Source organism: Hoplias malabaricus, chromosome 6, assembly GCF_029633855.1.
Source record: "Hoplias malabaricus isolate fHopMal1 chromosome 6, fHopMal1.hap1, whole genome shotgun sequence".
In the NCBI taxonomy this organism is placed as follows: Eukaryota; Metazoa; Chordata; class Actinopteri; order Characiformes; family Erythrinidae; genus Hoplias; species Hoplias malabaricus.
Genome location: NC_089805.1, coordinates 2,682,031 through 2,699,564, shown reverse-complemented (window position 1 = coordinate 2,699,564; position 17,534 = coordinate 2,682,031). Strand labels below are relative to the sequence as shown.

Genomic DNA, 17,534 nt, shown 5'->3' with positions numbered 1-17,534 from the left:
GTTTAATAAATGGCTGATAAACCTTCTATATCTGACTCTTATTTTCACCACTGTATAGAGTCAGTACATCTCTTTACAACTAACCCTTTCACCAGAAACCACTCTGCACTCAGCCACTAAATAATGCATGAAGTTGAACTCCCACCTAAATAATAACTAGAGCAATAAACACGGTCTAGACCCTATTTATTTGCTACATTATCTTTAGCACAAGGTATATCAATATTATAACCTATAGTTAGTGCTTTGCTACAGTAATCATAGATTTCATTAGGCTCAGTCTAAAAGGGTAGAAACAGTCTATTAACAAATCTGTTAATAAACCCATGCTGAGATAACAGTTAGAAATCACAAGTTTATATTTTAGGGTTAATCTAATGCAGAAATCAGCTCAGCTCCAGGCTGTGTACAAGATAATGATTAATAATACACAATTAAGGTGCTCTGGAATATGCTCACATCACCATAGTCTTAATTATAATACCATTGTCATAGATTAATTATAATAATAATACTAAGAAGAACAAAAGGCAGCCAGTTATTAGAACTATTGGCCTGTTAAGCCTTTTTTAAACCAATACCAAACATAAAGAGTAACTGAAAACATATATAGAGAATATATTTTTTAACACTTTAGCCCAGAGAGTCATTGACAATTGTGCGTTTTGACATTTTGTATAAATATGAAGTGGGAAAATGTTGCACCCAGAAACCAATAAGTTAATGCATTTCCTGTTTTTTTCCCCTGTCCTCAGTGACCCGGAAACAGTGCTGTTTAAGCCATTTTACTGGCTGTCCCAGTGCTGTAGGATTTGAGGTAAGTTCTCATCATGTGGGATATGAGTCAACATCACGCACATTTTCAGTTTGCTACATGTCTAGAAAAGTAAAAAGTATGGTTTTATAATTTTTTTTTATCAATATGCTGTGTATTTTGTACTTAGAAGTGTGGTTAGCTGCCAGAGGGGTTATGTTAAGGGTCATGCCTTCAAGAGAACATGGCTTTGTTTTTGAAACAGAAGACTACAACCTCAATACCTTGCTTTCCTACATGTTAGTGCTTTAGAAGGCAGCGTTTAGAAATGAAGGTGTAGCTGAGTCACCATAGCGACAGGATTTAAAGGCACATGTATGCTAACGTTATGCTAACGTTCGCTCACTCACTGGAATAATTACACATTTAAAAGGTACTGGAACAAGACGCACACAGCGCTTTATACAAGCATTCAATTTAGACATGACTCTGCAATTTCATCCCACACAACACTGCTTTAGAAGGCAGCATAATAGTTGTTTCAGACACAGCCCATGGCTGAGTGTTTCACTTGCAACTGCTTGTTCTTTCTGGAGCAGGAGTAGAAGGAGGAAGGAAAGGGGAAGGACAGAAGCATTATCAAAAAATATTTCTGGATGTAGCCCCCACAACTAACTCTGATAACACCTGGTTTACTGCAGTCTGTCCATTTCTACCCAGGCCACTGCCCCCTGCTGGCTGTAGATGGTGTTGCGCACCGTGGTGAGAAGCTCCTCAGTGGAGCTCCATGTGCTGGGTTCCACTGTGCAGTGAAGCAGTGGCAGGGTCTCCAGCTGTAGCTCATCAGTTTCCAACTCCAACATCGGTTTGTCTTCCCCACTGCATGACAGCAGCTTACTGCATAGAGAGATACAGTTCAGTTCGATAATACTGATTACTAAAGAATATTTTGTTTATTTCGTCAGCATTGCCGCATAGAGTTTCAGAAAACAATTACGCAAGCCCCGGTGAAAAAAAGGATCAGGTTTTTCCTCTTAAGCAATTAATCTGCTGTATTTTTTAAAAACTGTTTTTAATTACTTATCATAGTAAATTATATGAAATTACATACCGGAATTTCCTTCCCTTCTTGTCTTTAGGCTTAATGTGGATGACGATAGGATACAGTCCCTGCTTTAGAAGAGACTCAACACTGTTCAGTCCCAGCTCCAGTAGACAGTGCTTGTCCTGACACAGACAATAGTATGTTATATGCAGTATGATTTTGTGTTTATCTATAAACTTACTACAAGTTAACATTAAAAGGCAACATTCTTGATTGTAATAAAAAAAAACAATTGTTATAAAATTCAGAAGATGTTTCCTCACCATTTGCTAGCTGGAAAACTGGTCTAATGTGTTTAAGAAACTCTAGTGTCAGTATATGAGTAAAAAAAAAAACAAAGTGGCTCGGTCAGACATGCTAGGATTGCTTTCTCTGCTCATGGCAATGGAATGGCACAAAGCACTCCAAATGTTGAAAATCATGAAAAGAGATGAGGACATTGATTTATTCCTGCTCCTGAGGTGGGTGATTGATTTTTTTTGCTGTTTCAGATTTTTTAGATAAGAACCCATATAAAATACGGGAGACTGCTAGCTGCATGAAAGTAAATACAGACCCAAAGTGTTACAAAACGAAACAAACTCAAATTACAAATGAGATTCTGTGGTAATTCAAACTGTTATAAAAATGTAGTGAATAGTTAAACTTCAGCCACGTCCAAACAATAGTCGTTTGTCTCCTCAGCCATACCTTTCCACCTTAAGAGGTGCAGAGCTTCTGAATATAAACAAACCAGAAAGAACTGCAGTTCCACACTATCCTATAGTCTCCAACTCATTTCAGTGTTACTGAAGCACTTCAGAGAATGCAGTCCAGTGCTAAGTGGCTTTACACCCCTCTAGCCCATGCTTAGAACTCTTTTGCAGCTGCTCCGGAGCATCCCATTTTATGTTATGTTTATGGAGATTACACAAACTGCATACGTTTTACACAGGGTTCAACTTAATGTATTTACATACATTATAAAGGGGGTCAATCATTTTTTGGCCATACAGTGCATATATACTACTACAAAAAACAATAACAATATTTAAATTAATCATAATAATATCAACGTGCATAAATGTATATATTATATTTATATTATTAATAATATGTTTTAAGTTGTACCTGGTTTATAACCTCTTGTATGCTCTTCAGTCTAATTCCCAGTGATAGTTCTGGTTTAGAAGAGTCCAGCAGGAACACACTCTTATCCTGCTGTTCACAGACTGCTATTGGCTCTGTAAGACACATAAAGCAGCATATCAGTACACAAATAACAATACGCCAGTGCAGACACAATGCAACCAAACAACATTAAACACAGATGTTATTCAAATATATATTCAAATAAATCTGTGTTTGTGCACACTGCCTCATCATCATCAGTGGACTTGCCTCACAACACGGCCAACAATTTTTAAAATTACATCAAATACTTCAGTAATATCTCATTAAAATGATCAGCATTACAACTGTAAACACAACATAGCTGAAATAGAACATCATATTTATTATAATATAGAAATTGATGTAGTTATATGTAATATAGCTGTACTCTATATATAACAGATTATTTAAAATCAGTTAGATTGCACCTGCAGACTTGGAATGCAGATTAAAAACCCACGCAGACACAGGGAGAACACACCACACTCCTCACAGACAGTCACCCGGAGGAAACCCACGTGGACACAGGGAGAACACACCACACTCCTCACAGACAGTCACCCGGAGGAAACCCACACAGAAACAGGGAGAACACACCACACTCCTCACAGACAGTCACCTGGAGGAAACCCACGCGGACACAGGGAGAACACACCACAGTCCTCACAGACAATCACCCAGAACTCGAACCCACAACTTCCAGGTCCTTGGAGCTGTGTGACTGCGACACTCACCTGCTGCACCACCGTACTGCCCTATTATGTCTTGTATATTTCTTATATATTTGTTAATGATAGTACTTTCTTTATCCTTGAATAGTATCAGAAATTATGGACAAATGGTAAATTACATATTTGGACATATTCAAAAAATTACTTTGTTTTTGATATTTCTTTTTGCATGTGTGTGTTTGTGTGTGTGTGTGTGTGTATACCTGGCTGGCAAGTATTAAAGTGTAATCCTGACTCTGCAGGCTGCAGTAGTCTCTCTATGAGGCGGCGGGAAAGTAGAGATGGGGAAAACAACACAGGGCGTTTACACTTGACCTCCACTGGCTGCACTATACTGTAGGGAATCAGGTGCTCCTCATGACCTAAACACCAGACAGCACAAATACATATTTATATAATCAGAAACACATGCATACTCAAGCAGGGAGTATAACCTTTTAATTGAATGGGTCTGCAAAAAAATCTTCCTTAAATTTTAGTGTCACTATTTAACTGAGGTGTTAGGTGTCACAGTCTTTTAGATCAGCACTGGAGCTATGACACTTAAATGAAAATGCAACTAAACTAAAAGGCTTTAATAAAAAAAAGTACATAAACTTTTTAAAATGTGTCCTAACTGTTTACTAGTTCCCTGGTGTGATTGCAAGTTAGAAAAAGCTCCAGTGTTTGTACACAGCCATAGCTCAGTAAATAGGGAAAAACAAAGCATCTCAGCCTGAACTTGTTCTGCCCGTTGCTGGGTGAGCCATGAGAAACTGCATCTGCAAATATTTAGACTGTGAAGGGAAACTACACGTGTGGGGTCCCACAAGGTTCAGTGATAGGACCAAAATTATGTTTGTTATACAGTCATGGCCGAAAATGTTGGCACCCCTGAAATTTTTCCAGAAAATGATGTATTTATCCCAGAAAATTATCGCAATTACGCATGATTTCTTCACACTCTTCTTTTGCAAATTGCTCCAGGTCTCTCACATTTCAAGGGCGCCTTCTCCCAACAGCAATTTTAAGATCTCTCAACATGTGTTCAATGGGATTTAAATCCATTGCTGGCCACTTCAGAACTCACCAGCGCTTTGTTTCCATCTATTTCTGGGTGCTTTTTGAAGTAAGAGACCCCCAGTGTCCTGCTGGAAGACACATGGCTTTCTGTCACTGGGCCATACATTGTGTCAGCAGTGGGGTCCTCCTGGGTCTCCTGCCATAGCATTTCATTCCATTCAAATATTGACGGATAGTTCACGCTGGCACTGATGCATCCTGAGCCTACAGGACAGCTTGAATTTCTTTGGAACTTGACTGAAGCTGCTTATCCACTATCCGGACTATCCTTTCATCAATTTTTCTCTTCCGTCCACGTCCAGGGAGATTAGCTACAGTGCCATGGGCTGTAAACTTCCTGATTATGTTAAATGAGCATCACATGTTTAAAACTAAGTGTGCCAGTAATTTTGTGTCAAATTATATTTGTGTTTTTCCAATGCACACAAAGGATAATAAACATATGTATAACAAAAAATTTTTTACTGCAATAGTTTTCTGGGAGAATTACTTCATTTTCTGGCCAATTTCAGAGGCGCTAACACTTTCAGCCATGACTGTATATAAATGACATCTGTAAAGTGTCTTAATTTGTTAAAGGTTGTTTTTTATGCCGATGGCACACATTTATATTGCACTGGGATACATTTGGGACAGCTTCTGAATGCAATGGAAAGTGAATTGGAAGTATTAAAGAAATTGCTTGATACTAAGAAGTTATCACTGAATTTAAATAAAACTAATTTATAATATTCATGGGCGGCACGGTGGCGCAGCAGGTAGTGTCGCAGTCACACAGCTCCAGGGGCCTGGAGGTTGTGGGTTCGATTCCCGCTCCGGGTGACTGTCTGTGAGGAGTTGGTGTGTTCTCCCCGTGTCCGCGTGGGTTTCCTCCGGGTGCTCCGGTTTCCTCCCACAGTCCAAAAACACACGTTGCAGGTGGATTGGCAACTCGAAAGTGTCCGTAGGTGTGAATGTGTGTGTGTCTGTGTTGCCCTGTGAAGGACTGGCGTCCCCTCCAGGGTGTATTCCTGCCTTGCGCCCGATGATTCCAGGTAGGCTCTGGACCCCCCGCGACCCTAAATTGGATAAGCGGTTACAGATAATGGATGGATGGATGGATAATATTCATAATACGACAAATCAAGAATGAAGTTAAAATTACGACCAATAATGTGGAAATGGAAAGAGTGTCCTAGTTAACTTTAATACCGCACAAACAATGTACAAAGCACAATACAATTTACTTCCCAATTGTTCATAAGTTGTTTGAAATTAAAAAAAAGCAAATATGAACTCGGTATGTTTACAAATACAAGAGTAAGGACAAATAAAAAAAAAATAGATATACAGTGGAACCTCTACCTACGAACTTGATCCGTTCTGTGACCCGGTTCGTAAGTGGAAAAGTTAGTTTCTCGAGTCAGTTTTCCCCATTTAAAATAATGGAAAAGCAATTAATGCGTTCCAGCCTCCACCCCGAGAGTCACCCTTTTTGCACTGATATATGTTTACAACACTCTCAAATTAGTAAAAAAATACATGTAGCGTTACTAAAAATAAATAAGAAATACAGTGGTAACAGTAATAAAACAGAAATAATAAAGTTGTAAGTGGCTACACTACCTTGAAGACGTGACGACTGGCTGGAGCAGTAACACAGGCACTGGCTGTATGACGGGAGGTGGGGGGGGGTGGGGTGGAATAACGGAGAGTAGGCGGTGAATGTGGGGAGACGAAGCGTAGATACGGCTTAACTTAGCACCAATTTCGATAGTCTGCTATTTACACAAATGCTAAATTGCTAAAGCTACAATGTGCTAATCTTAAAAGCTCACTCAAGTCTGGGGGCGCTGGGAGACTCGCCTATTGGGGTCAGTGAACATTTCCAGCCGCCGGCTCGGAGGAGGCTCGGGTTCGTTTCTAGAGTCGTGGTTCGTTGGTGGAGGCAAAAAATATTCAAATGCTCGGTTCATATCTTGGAAAGTTCGTTAGTAGAGGTTCCACTGTATATCCATCAAGGGGGTTAATTTGTGGAATAATTGTCCTAAGAGTGAAAAAAGTGTGGAATGTTGATTTTCCTTCTGTTGTTGTTTTGTACAAATACTAAAAAAGCTAATGACAAAGTGTAAAGAAAAACTTGCAGAAAACTTGCAAAAAAGCACAGAATTGAGGATTTTTTGCATGAAAATTTTGAAAAAAGTGAAAGGGTATAAAAACTTTTTGAATTTCACATTTGATATTTATTTGGCAAATTAAACTTCAAAGTAAATTTAAAACATGAAAGCGGTAACTTCAATAACAATGAGATTTAAGTATCAAAAATCAGCAGTAACTAGGTGAAATGTTATTGTAAAGTATTTTCCATGCAGAAATATTGCAATCACTAAACATAAAAGTATCTATGTTTTTTTTAAACAAGACACTGACTCCACACTACAGAAAAACATATATAGAAAGGCTTTGAAAGCCTGTAGTTAAGGCTTACGGTTGTTAAATGTGAAAAGGACTGGGGAGAAGGTGTCAGTCTTGCGGCTGGTCGCAGTGTTGGCTTTCACCAGTCGGATACGGTCAGTCCCTTTTTTATAGCAAAACTATAGAGACATACACACACAGTAATTATTGCTCTAGAACACGGTCAAATAGGTCCTTAATGAGTCCCCTATAAACAGGTGTACAATTACAGACAGAACTGCTGCTGTCCAGTGATTCTGTTTCGTAGGGAGTAGTTCAGCACTCATAAATATCCAGCAAATAGTAAATAAGGATTAACTGCATTAATAATTTATCCCATACACATTTTGTTTAATGTTCCCAATTATGTATTTAGAACCAGTGTTTACAATCAGCATCGTCATTTTTTGTTGCAGCTAAAGCTATACAATCACTGATGGATGAAAGATCACATTCACTGTGATTAGGACCAATCACAGTCAGGGGGAGTTATTGTGAGTTCAACAATTACATGCACTACAAACACCGTAGAGAGAGAGAGAGAGAGAGAGAGAGACAGAGAGAGAGACAGAGAGAGAGAGAGACAGAGAGAGAGAGAGACAGAGACACACACAGAGAGAGAGAGAGAGAGAGAGAGATGTCTTACTTTCTTCTTTTCTTTATGCTCCTGTGTCATGGTTCGCAGTCTCACCAACATCAACTGCTGTGCCCTAAAACACAGAAACATATGAGTGTTAAAATGTCTGTTCGTGACAGTACCAAGTCTACTTTCAATAATTTCCTTAACATGTCCTCAACAACTTGCTGTATATCGCTCATTTTTCAAGGTAACTCACTAAGAGGGTGGACTAAATTCTTATTGGATCTAGAGTAATATTAAAAGAAAATGCGTGTATCAAGTGCCATCTGCATGATGCCAGCTGTAGGGACACATTAATAAATAGTTGCTATATGCTTCTATTATTGTGTCATTCCATTCAATTTCTATATTGTTTTTTTTTTTCAAACTAAACTTTAAATTTACTTTTAAACTTATAGCCTACCTTTTAAAAGTGAAACCTCCACATACCCTCAGCCATGAGGATGAATTAGCAGTTGTAGCAACAATTTAGCGTTCACAAGCCTATTCCCCAGAAAAGTTAGTATTTTTTCTAAAATGCAACAATAATAATAATAAGAGATATGTGATAAAGGCAATGTGGAGACCATTTTAAACCTAGACCTTCAGGTGGACGGTCATTCCTGTTTGAGAGTAACCTGTGTGCGTTTGGCTGCTGCTTCTCGCCAGTGTGTGTGTGGATTGAGTGTTGAATGGAATGGCGTTCTGAGCAGTGTTGATTGTAAAGAGTCCTTGGTTATATATGAGCTATATACCATAGCTATGTAACCATAGGGCGGCACAGTGGTGCAGCAGGTAGTGTCGCAGTCACACAGCTCCAGGGACCTGGAGGGTGTGGGTTCGATTCCTGCTCCGGGTGACTGCCTGTGAGGAGTGTGGTGTGTTCTCTCTGTGTCTGCGTGGGTTTCCTCTGGGTGACTGCCTGTGAGGAGTGTGGTGTGTTCTCCCTGTGCCTGCGTGGGTTTCCTCCGGGTGACTGTCTGTGAGGAGTGTGGTGTGTTCTCTCTGTGTCTGCGTGGGTTTCCTCTGGGTGACTGCCTGTGAGGAGTGTGGTGTGTTCTCTCTGTGTCTGCGTGGGTTTCCTCCGGGTGACTGTCTGTGAGGAGTGTGGTGTGTTCTCTCTGTGTTTGCGTGGGTTTCCTCCAGGTGACTGTCTGTGAGGAGTGTGGTGTGTTCTCTCTGTGTTTGCGTGGGTTTCCTCCGGGTGCTCCGGTTTCCTCTCACAGTCCAAAAACACACGTTGATAGGTGGATTGGCGAATCAAAAGTGTCCGTAGGTGTGAGTGTGTGTGTGTGTGTGTGTGTGTGTCTGTGTTGCCCTGTGAAGGACTTGCGCCCCCTCCAGGGTGTATTCCCACCTTGCGCCCAATGATTCCAGGTAGGCTTTGGACCCATCGTGACCCTGAACTGGGTAAGCGGTTACAGATAATGAATGAATGAAGTGTAACCATAAATAAATAGATAAAAAATGTAGTGGGATTTTGGAGAAATGCTGCTCTCCACACTGCGCTCTTAAAAGTTTCACCTAAGGCAAGACACCTAATGCATTAACCTAAAACCATAACATGGTTATAAAAATCAGTTTGAAAATTATATTGAAACACAGTTAAATATTGCCTTGGATTACAGCATCTGCAATATATTCATGTCAATATAATGCACATGTGTGTGTCCACCTGCTGTAATTTGGCACAGCTCCAGCCTGTAGTTCTTTAGCGGAGCATGTATCCAAGCGTGTGCAGCGCCACTGGTATTTTCCATTGTATCGTGTATCCGTCACATGCAGGATGTCATTACAGCTCACACGCAGACAAGGTGGGTCACCATAAGGACACAGGTCAAGGTTCACACGCACGTAAAATGAGTCAGCGCCCGTGAAGGAAGGAGAGGAGAGTTCAGTGTTCAAACGAGAATAACCTGCGAGAGAGAGAGAGAGAGAGAGAGAGAGAGCTGAGTTGGTTTTACCTGGTGTGGTTATTTAAATAAATTAATCATTAATTGACATGATCCATTGTTTTTCTCCAGTAAAATATCTGTAATGTATTTTTGCAGGATGATAGTAATAATAACACAACATAATTCAGAAACTCATAAGGCAATAAAGAGTAAATAAACTCTATTAAACAAGCTAGATAGTAGCTCCTTACATTAACATACAGTGACTTCTCTGGATGCATAATGGCAAATTAATAAAGACACAACCAATGATGGAAATGAGGCAAGCAGACAAGACGAGAAAATGGTATGGTCCACTTTTAACTGGGGTCTGAAATGGTATTGGACGGCTGGTGTCGCAGCCACACAGCTCCAGGGACCTGGAGGTTGTGGGTTCAAGTCCCGCTCCGGGTGACTGTCTGTGAGGAGTGTGGTGTGTTCTCTCTGTGTCTGTGTAGGTTTCCTCCAGGTGACTGTCTGTGAGGAGCATGGTGTGTTCTCCCTGTGTCTGTGTAGGTTTCCTCCGGGTGACTGTCTGTGAGGAGTGTGGTGTGTTCTCCCTGTGTCTGTGTAGGTTTCCTCCAGGTGACTGTCTGTGAGGAGCATGGTGTGTTCTCCCTGTGTCTGTGTAGGTTTCCTCCGGGTGACTGTCTGTGAGGAGTGTGGTGTGTTCTCCCTGTGTCTGTGTAGGTTTCCTCCAGGTGACTGTCTGTGAGGAGCATGGTGTGTTCTCCCTGTGTCTGCGTGGGTTTCCTCCGGGTGACTGTGAGGAGTGTGGTGTGTTCTCCCTGTGTCTGCGTGGGTTTCCTCTGGGTGACTGTCTGTGAGAAGTGTGGTGTGTTCTCTCCGTGTCTGTGTGGGTTTCCTCCGGGTGCTCCAGTTTCCTCCCACAGTCCAAAAACACATGTTGGTAGGTGGATTGGAGACTCTAAAGTGTCCATAGGTCTGAGTGCGTGAGTGAATGTGTGAGTGTGTGTTGCCCTGTGTAGGACTGGTGCCCCCTCCAAGGTGTGTTCCTCTATTGGACCCTGTGAATATAAGCGTTTCAGACAATGAATAAATGAATGAAACGGTATTACAAAATACTTCCAGGCATGACTATGGGAAATATATGGTAATATTTTCAATTACAGGTAAGAAGGGTTTGTATGTTTAACCCCCTGATCTGGTGCTTTTTACCTCTTTTTGGGGTGTCAGACCACCCCTCCCCTCCGCTATGTAATTTGAAACACGCTCACAGTAATAATATTATGATTTTAATCCAACAAAATCCTTTACTGTATATAGTTATAGTTGTATACAGTCAGATGATCACATGGGAATAGACATGGCATTCTGGAGTGTTGTTATTGAATGTGGTGCATATACGGCAAAACTGATATGAGCAATGAGACTGGATAACAATTCAATCCAGGCTACCTGTGAGAATTAGAGGAAATAACACTACATTTCCAATCAAATCCCCAAAAAAATCCATCTCACATAAGGTGTTCTGAGTAACCTAGTAACAAGATGTATATTCATGAAAATAAGTATGCATTTGTGTGACAGAGACTCACCCTCCTCATTATTCCTGTGTTTTAGAGAGTCTGGCTCTGTCCACCACTGCAGAGAGAAATGAGCCACTTCCCCAGTACACTGACTCAGATTAACATGGCCACCCACAAACAGCTCCTGCTGCAACTACAGCACAAAAGTGAACAACAGTGAGCAGCTAAAACCAGGATTTTAAGAGATTAAAGGGATTACAGCACAGAGATTTACATCAAGGGCACAAGGGTTATATCACAGATTTTAAATCCACTCGGAGATTATAGTACAGAGGTTAACATCACAGTTCTTAACATCAGTACAGAGGATAATATCAGCACAGAGATTACAACAAAGCTGTTAACACCACAGTACAGGATCTATAGTTTACAAGTCAACACTGAGTAGCTTCCATCAGCCAGACAGTATTGGATGCCAATAGCCACCAGGATTTTTTACAGAAAGTTATTTTTAACAGATGTAGTGGAAATAATGCCTTATTTTTGTAATAATGTAAGTTCGTGTGTGTATGCTGCATGTGTTTATATGTTGTCAGTGTTCCAAAATGAATTTCTACACTACAGACAATAGACTTGTATTCTATGCACACATTAACACCAGCACAGATGTCATAGTATAGAAATGCACAGGGATTTCAGCACAGAGATTAACAGCAGTTCACAGGATAACACCAACATAGAGATAACAACAATGCAATCAACACCACTGCACAGGAAATACAGGCCACCAGCACAGACGGTTAAAAATTTTTTTTAAGTAGTAAACCAAACCACAGCTACCATCAATAACAGTGCTTGATAAGAGGGAGGACTTTTAAAGAAGCAATCTGTAAAATATATGACGTACTTAGTCATAAAATGTCCAGGGTGTGTGATCATAGATTAAGGAAACAGTCAAAGAGCTAGAACACTGCTGCCTCTCGTAGCATTGCTGAAGCAGTATATTATCTTTGAGAAGTGTCCTGTCTGGAGCAGAGCTCCTATGATCCCACCCTCTGTCCAATCATTTTACAGTCCAAACCCACCACTGCTAGATCTACAAATATAGTGTCTTGCAGCCATGAAATGACCAAGTGAACAGAGTTAATGTTATATTTTGCTGGACCCAAAAATTCCCAATGACCTTCTCCATGAAAAAATCTGAAAAATATATAAAAGTACAGGTGCCTATGTGTAGATTAAAAGGAGTAAAAGCCATAGGTTGTGTGTTTTATATAGATGTTTGAAAGGTGCTAGGACTTTGTTTTGTGTGTTTTATACGAAGAAGGTGAATAACAACATGATTGAAAGGTGTACATACCATTTTTTGTATTTAAAGAAATAGAGGCAGATTCAGGTGTATTTCTCCGTGTTGTGTGTGTGTTTAAAACAAATTAAGGAGTTTGAAAAGCCTCACATAATCACCAATTTAAGGTGGAACGGAGATATCAAGCTTGGTATTACACAGCAAATATAAGTGTTTCAGAAGTATGTAGATGTTTTAGTGACATGATGTACATTTGGTCGTGTGTTTTAAATTGATATAAATGCAAATAAGGAAATAAGTTTTGTTTATAAAACCTGGAACTAGCTTTAGCTTTGCATAGCTGTTTAAAGTGGAAGTGAGTATTTAATAAGAAGCTGGAAAATAATGCAAATAAGACTCAAATGGATCAATTTAATGTGGAACTAAATGCTTGAATACAAATGTTATGAATAAGAAGCAAGGATCTGCCTCCTGAGATCTGCCATTAATTGTTGAAGAGAAAACCCCAGCCTTGACCAGTCTAAAATTTTTATGTGGTTTAGACAGTAATTTCTTGTAAATGCAGGGAAAATCGGCAGCAGCTTTTTCCATTTTGCCTTTCATTTAAGTAAGTAAATGTTTAGTGACATCACATACAATTGTTTTTGTGTTTTAAATGGATAAATTGGAATAACAGTTGCTTCAAAAATTTCAAAAGAGTTTTATAACACCAATGAGACAGCTGTAAGGTGGAATGAAATGTTTGAATATGAAAATTGTGAGTAAGAAGCTTCAATAGTAAAAAAGTAGTTAAATAGGCAAGGTGAGGTTAGAGGTGAGGTACAGAGGAGTTCAACAAAAAAGAAAAACATGTAGACCAGGACAATCAGAAATGAGCTAAATATATACATTGTCTTAGGGTAAAAGCAGGGACAGATCATGACAATTAGAGAATGTAAGAATTATGATTTAGAACTGAACCATAAGTTAAAAAAACAAAAAACATTTACACTTCAATATTTGTGCCTCTCACTCTCTCACCTCTAGAAGCTCAGTCCCTTCTTTGAGGCCACACTGCTCAGCTGTTGACCCGGACCTCACTGTTTGCACAAATATTCCCGTATTGTTTCCCCCGATAATAGTGATGTCATTAGCCAGACTCAGGTTCTTGGGTGGAGAGGGGGGTGAAGGAACTGCTGGCAGAGGCTCCATTCTAAGAAAAAAAAATTATATCAGGAGAGAAAACATATTGCTATTATGAATACTTAATGTCTTAAATATTACAGTTACAAGGAATAAATAGGTCCAATTTATTGTGATTCAAAATTTGGTTGATTCTTTGGTCACTTCTAATATTGAGATTATGGCTTATGTCTAGCTTTGAAGTGTCTTTATATATATCATGGGAAAAAAAAAGAGCTGCATGGAAGATGAAGTATGTTAACCCTGTGTTTCTAACCAAAATTTTACAATAAGTGAAGTTATGTAATAACATAATTTTGGGAGTAAGACCATGCCTGAACTCCTCCCCTCAGCCCTATATATACACACTGCAAAGCTGCATTTGGCTCACGAGACGGACCTCAATTCAACAGCTTCACAATATCAGCTCACTCCTCTGCTCTGGGTTCATTTCTGCTGGTCTTCTGCCTCTTATTTGGAGCCACGTTTGGCCTTCATTTCCCCCTTATCCGGCTAAACGGCTATGGGACTGGCTGGTATTTGGGGCTGCTTTCGGCTGTTGTTGCGCCAGCTTTTTGTCACAACTGCTCTAAACATTGTGGCACATTCCGGTCTTTCCCACTCCGGATCCGTGCATGGCCTCTGCTCTCTCTCCTAATTTTCCTTCCACTGCAACCGGCCTCCTGAATGATCGGCCAACTCCTATTTCCTCCTCTCCGGCTGGACAGCCTTGGTGTTCCAGTATTGTGCTCCTAAACAACCACATCCCCTTTGCTCATTCAGCTAATGAGAGGAACAACGCTGCCAGTGTACAGAGCCCCTGCACAGCAATGCGATAACGTCACAACCTCTCTCCCGACTCAACACCCCCAGCTGGAGCATTCCTCATCTTCCTATTACTCTTCCTGGTTGTGTCTGAGCTGGAAGGCATTATCCTCATTAGTCTTATCGTCTTTGCTGACTCTCAAGTCAGTGCCTTAGTGGGCTGCTTTTGAAATTCATATTTTTACCTAAGCTACAATTGGAAATGGCTTGTAATCTGCAATTTTTCTGCACATTACCAGGGTACTATATATACATATACAGTGCTTGCCAGGATGATTGCATTTGAAGATATTGGAACAGAAAGCATGCAGCATGTTTAAGCATTCATTCAAAATCACACCTTCTTCCCTTGGAATTGTACCAGTATAAACACAGCCCCTCTGCTCCTCTCGTACTCTCCTTTCCTATCCCACCTTCCTCCTCTCTTTCTGTCTCATCAATCGAAGACCTGCCTCTTTCACAACCCCCCCTCCTTTCTCCTTTTCTCTCCATCTGTCTCTACTTATCATCCCAACCCCCAGGTGCTGCTGCAGGCCTGCCCCCTGCCCGGTACTCTGGGCACTCAACAATTCTCCTCACAACAGGCTTCCCTGTTGCTGATTCGTTCTCATCTTATCATCCCAACCCACCCTTTATCATCCCTCTCCCCCTGTGGCAGCTGCTGCTCCAAGCCCCAAACTTTCCAGCCCAAACTTTTCATCATACTGGACCCTCCCCTCTGCTGCTGTGCTGTTCACACTCTCCAGCTTCCTAGCTCATGCTCTCTTTTCGGGTACTTTCGGTGGACCTTCACTCCTCAGGTACTGCTGTGGACCTTCACATTGTTTCCTCCAGCTGCTGTGAGCCTTCCACCTGACCTCTCCCCTTTGCAACCACACTGCTCCTAGCCTCTAATTTCCAGCTCTTGCACTTTCCTCAGGCAATGCCTTAGACCAGCCACACTGTGCCCGGCACTCCAGGCCCCAGATGCCCCCTCAAATTCAATTCACCTTCTCACATGTTGCCTCTCCTCTGGCACCAGCTTTTTGCCATTTAGGCATATCTGCCATCCTTAGGTCAACTTTCAACCTTGGCACCATGCTTGGGCTTCTCAGCACCTTTCTGAGTTTGATTCTGTGCGACAAGCTGCCTTCTCTCTGTTTTGCTGTTCCTGCTCTGCTGACCATCAGCTGCCCTTTCGGGGCTTCTTATTTTGCCTCACCTGTCATCCCTCTAGATCACACTTTCATTTTTCAATTCCCTCTATGCCACTGAAAAAGCACCATCATGGCATACCTGCCAACTAAGGACATCTCAGTTCATTAAAACTGCCCCTCTGTAGAAGCTGATTTTCAGGGCCGCTACTAATTCACTTTCCATCTGTTGCTGCCAGCCTTGGACCCCTCGCCATTACCTACCACCATCAATTACACTGAAGTAAAAACGGACTCAGATTAGCAACACTCTGACTAATGCTTCCAGTCCGATACACTGTTACTGTGGCCCCAGACTGATGTCACTGCTATTATTATTATTATTATTATTATTATTTAACTGTAGCATAATGACACTAAGCTGATGATACTTTAAATTCCTCTCAGTAGTTTGATCTAAGGAGGATGGATCACATTTGTGAGTCTTGGCTCCTCCCAAGGTTTCCTCCTCCAGGCTTGAGGGAGATTTTCCTTGCCACTGTCGCCTTCGGCTTGCTCACACTGGGCTTTAATCAGAAATTATCTGTTCTGATACTAAATATGTAAAGCTGCTTTGTGGCAACATCAGTTGTAAAAAAAAACGCTATATAAATAAATTCTGATTTAATTTCTGCTGGTGCGATGATTTAAGCCACCTTAAGACCAACTCTGACTCCATCGCATTGCGCACTTTGAGTACTCAAATTACCAGTCACACCATCCCCATCTGCTAGAATTTCTGTCATCATAATTAATAAAGAATTTTCAATGCTCCATCTCCGGGAGCAGAGAAGCCGCGAAGAGAGAGCTGTCAGTAAAGGCTCTCACCGTTAGTCCCGGTGTTCTAACGAGTTGCGCTACTGGCGATTCTCTTCTATAAAAAGTAGCTAAGGTTTATACAGAAAGTTTCTTTTAAAAGTGTTTTTAAATAACTAACTAGAAGATCTGAAAAGTTGCTACATTCGGCAACATCCTTAAGCGAGAGAGAGTAGGCACAGCGCTGCTGGCACACACTGCCCCCCTGTGGTACTTGTTGGAAATACCATTCTTTTTTTAAAACACTCCTTCTTAAAGTATCGGTAGAAATGATATGGGGTATTGTACCATTTTTAATGACACAGTATTGAGATACTTTTCTAGTATCAGTATACCGTGCAACACTAGTTCAGTCATGTACTCACAAACCCCTTTCTTTCACCTACTCACAATCTAGGACAACAATCAATCCCTCAACCAGAGTACCTCAACCTGTCCATTCTGTAGCACTTAATGACTAGCATTTATGTAATTCACCTTTCTGTTTCAGCCTTTTTGGGCATGGTCTGTACTAGCATAGTGAAGTTATGGAATAACATAATTTTGGGATTAGGACCACTCTTTGGGAGTAGGCCTGAACTCTTCCCATCAGCCCTATATGTTTAAATTTATAAGCCAGCCTGCACTCCTCTCCCCAAAAAACTTCTGAGTTCACCTCCATGTTTCAGCCTTTTTTTCGGGCATGGTCTGTACTAGCAAAAATAAGATTATTGATAAATTATGTGCGGTGGTTAAACACAACTGTGATGGTTCTATGAAATAAAGATAATAAACAAAGATTAACAGGTCCCAGGACTTATTGTATTATTAGTATAATATATATATAAGTATTGAAACACAAAGTGTAGTGTGTATGGCTTGTGTGTGTGTGTGTGTGTGTACTCACTCCAGTGAGGTTTTGCTGGACGTATGCTGAGTAGCCAGGTCAGGAGATAAAAGCTGAGATGTCTGAGAAGCGCACAATTCATAATCAT

General features: G+C 40.8%; 1 protein-coding gene and 1 long non-coding RNA gene across 2 annotated transcripts in view; one reads left to right on the top strand and one right to left on the bottom strand.

The window, feature by feature from the left end:
- The first annotated feature begins 762 nt into the window (after positions 1-762).
- On the top strand, positions 763-2,715 carry LOC136699356 (uncharacterized). Its single transcript, XR_010803639.1, has 4 exons — positions 763-817; positions 1,475-1,619; positions 1,720-1,778; positions 1,894-2,715. It is a non-coding gene; the product is annotated as an uncharacterized lncRNA (long non-coding RNA).
- zmp:0000000896 (caspase recruitment domain-containing protein 10) overlaps positions 811-17,534 on the bottom strand; it is a 36,996-nt gene continuing 20,272 nt past the window's right edge. The window contains exons 15-24 of the mRNA XM_066673987.1: positions 17,447-17,534; positions 13,607-13,778; positions 11,350-11,473; positions 9,532-9,772; positions 7,884-7,947; positions 7,272-7,377; positions 3,946-4,104; positions 2,970-3,082; positions 1,866-1,981; positions 811-1,651 (exon numbers count right to left, since the gene is read on the bottom strand). Coding sequence (XP_066530084.1) covers positions 1,447-1,651; positions 1,866-1,981; positions 2,970-3,082; positions 3,946-4,104; positions 7,272-7,377; positions 7,884-7,947; positions 9,532-9,772; positions 11,350-11,473; positions 13,607-13,778; positions 17,447-17,534 — 1,388 coding nt within the window. The 3' untranslated portion in view covers positions 811-1,446. The remainder of the gene's footprint in view (positions 1,652-1,865; positions 1,982-2,969; positions 3,083-3,945; positions 4,105-7,271; positions 7,378-7,883; positions 7,948-9,531; positions 9,773-11,349; positions 11,474-13,606; positions 13,779-17,446) is intronic.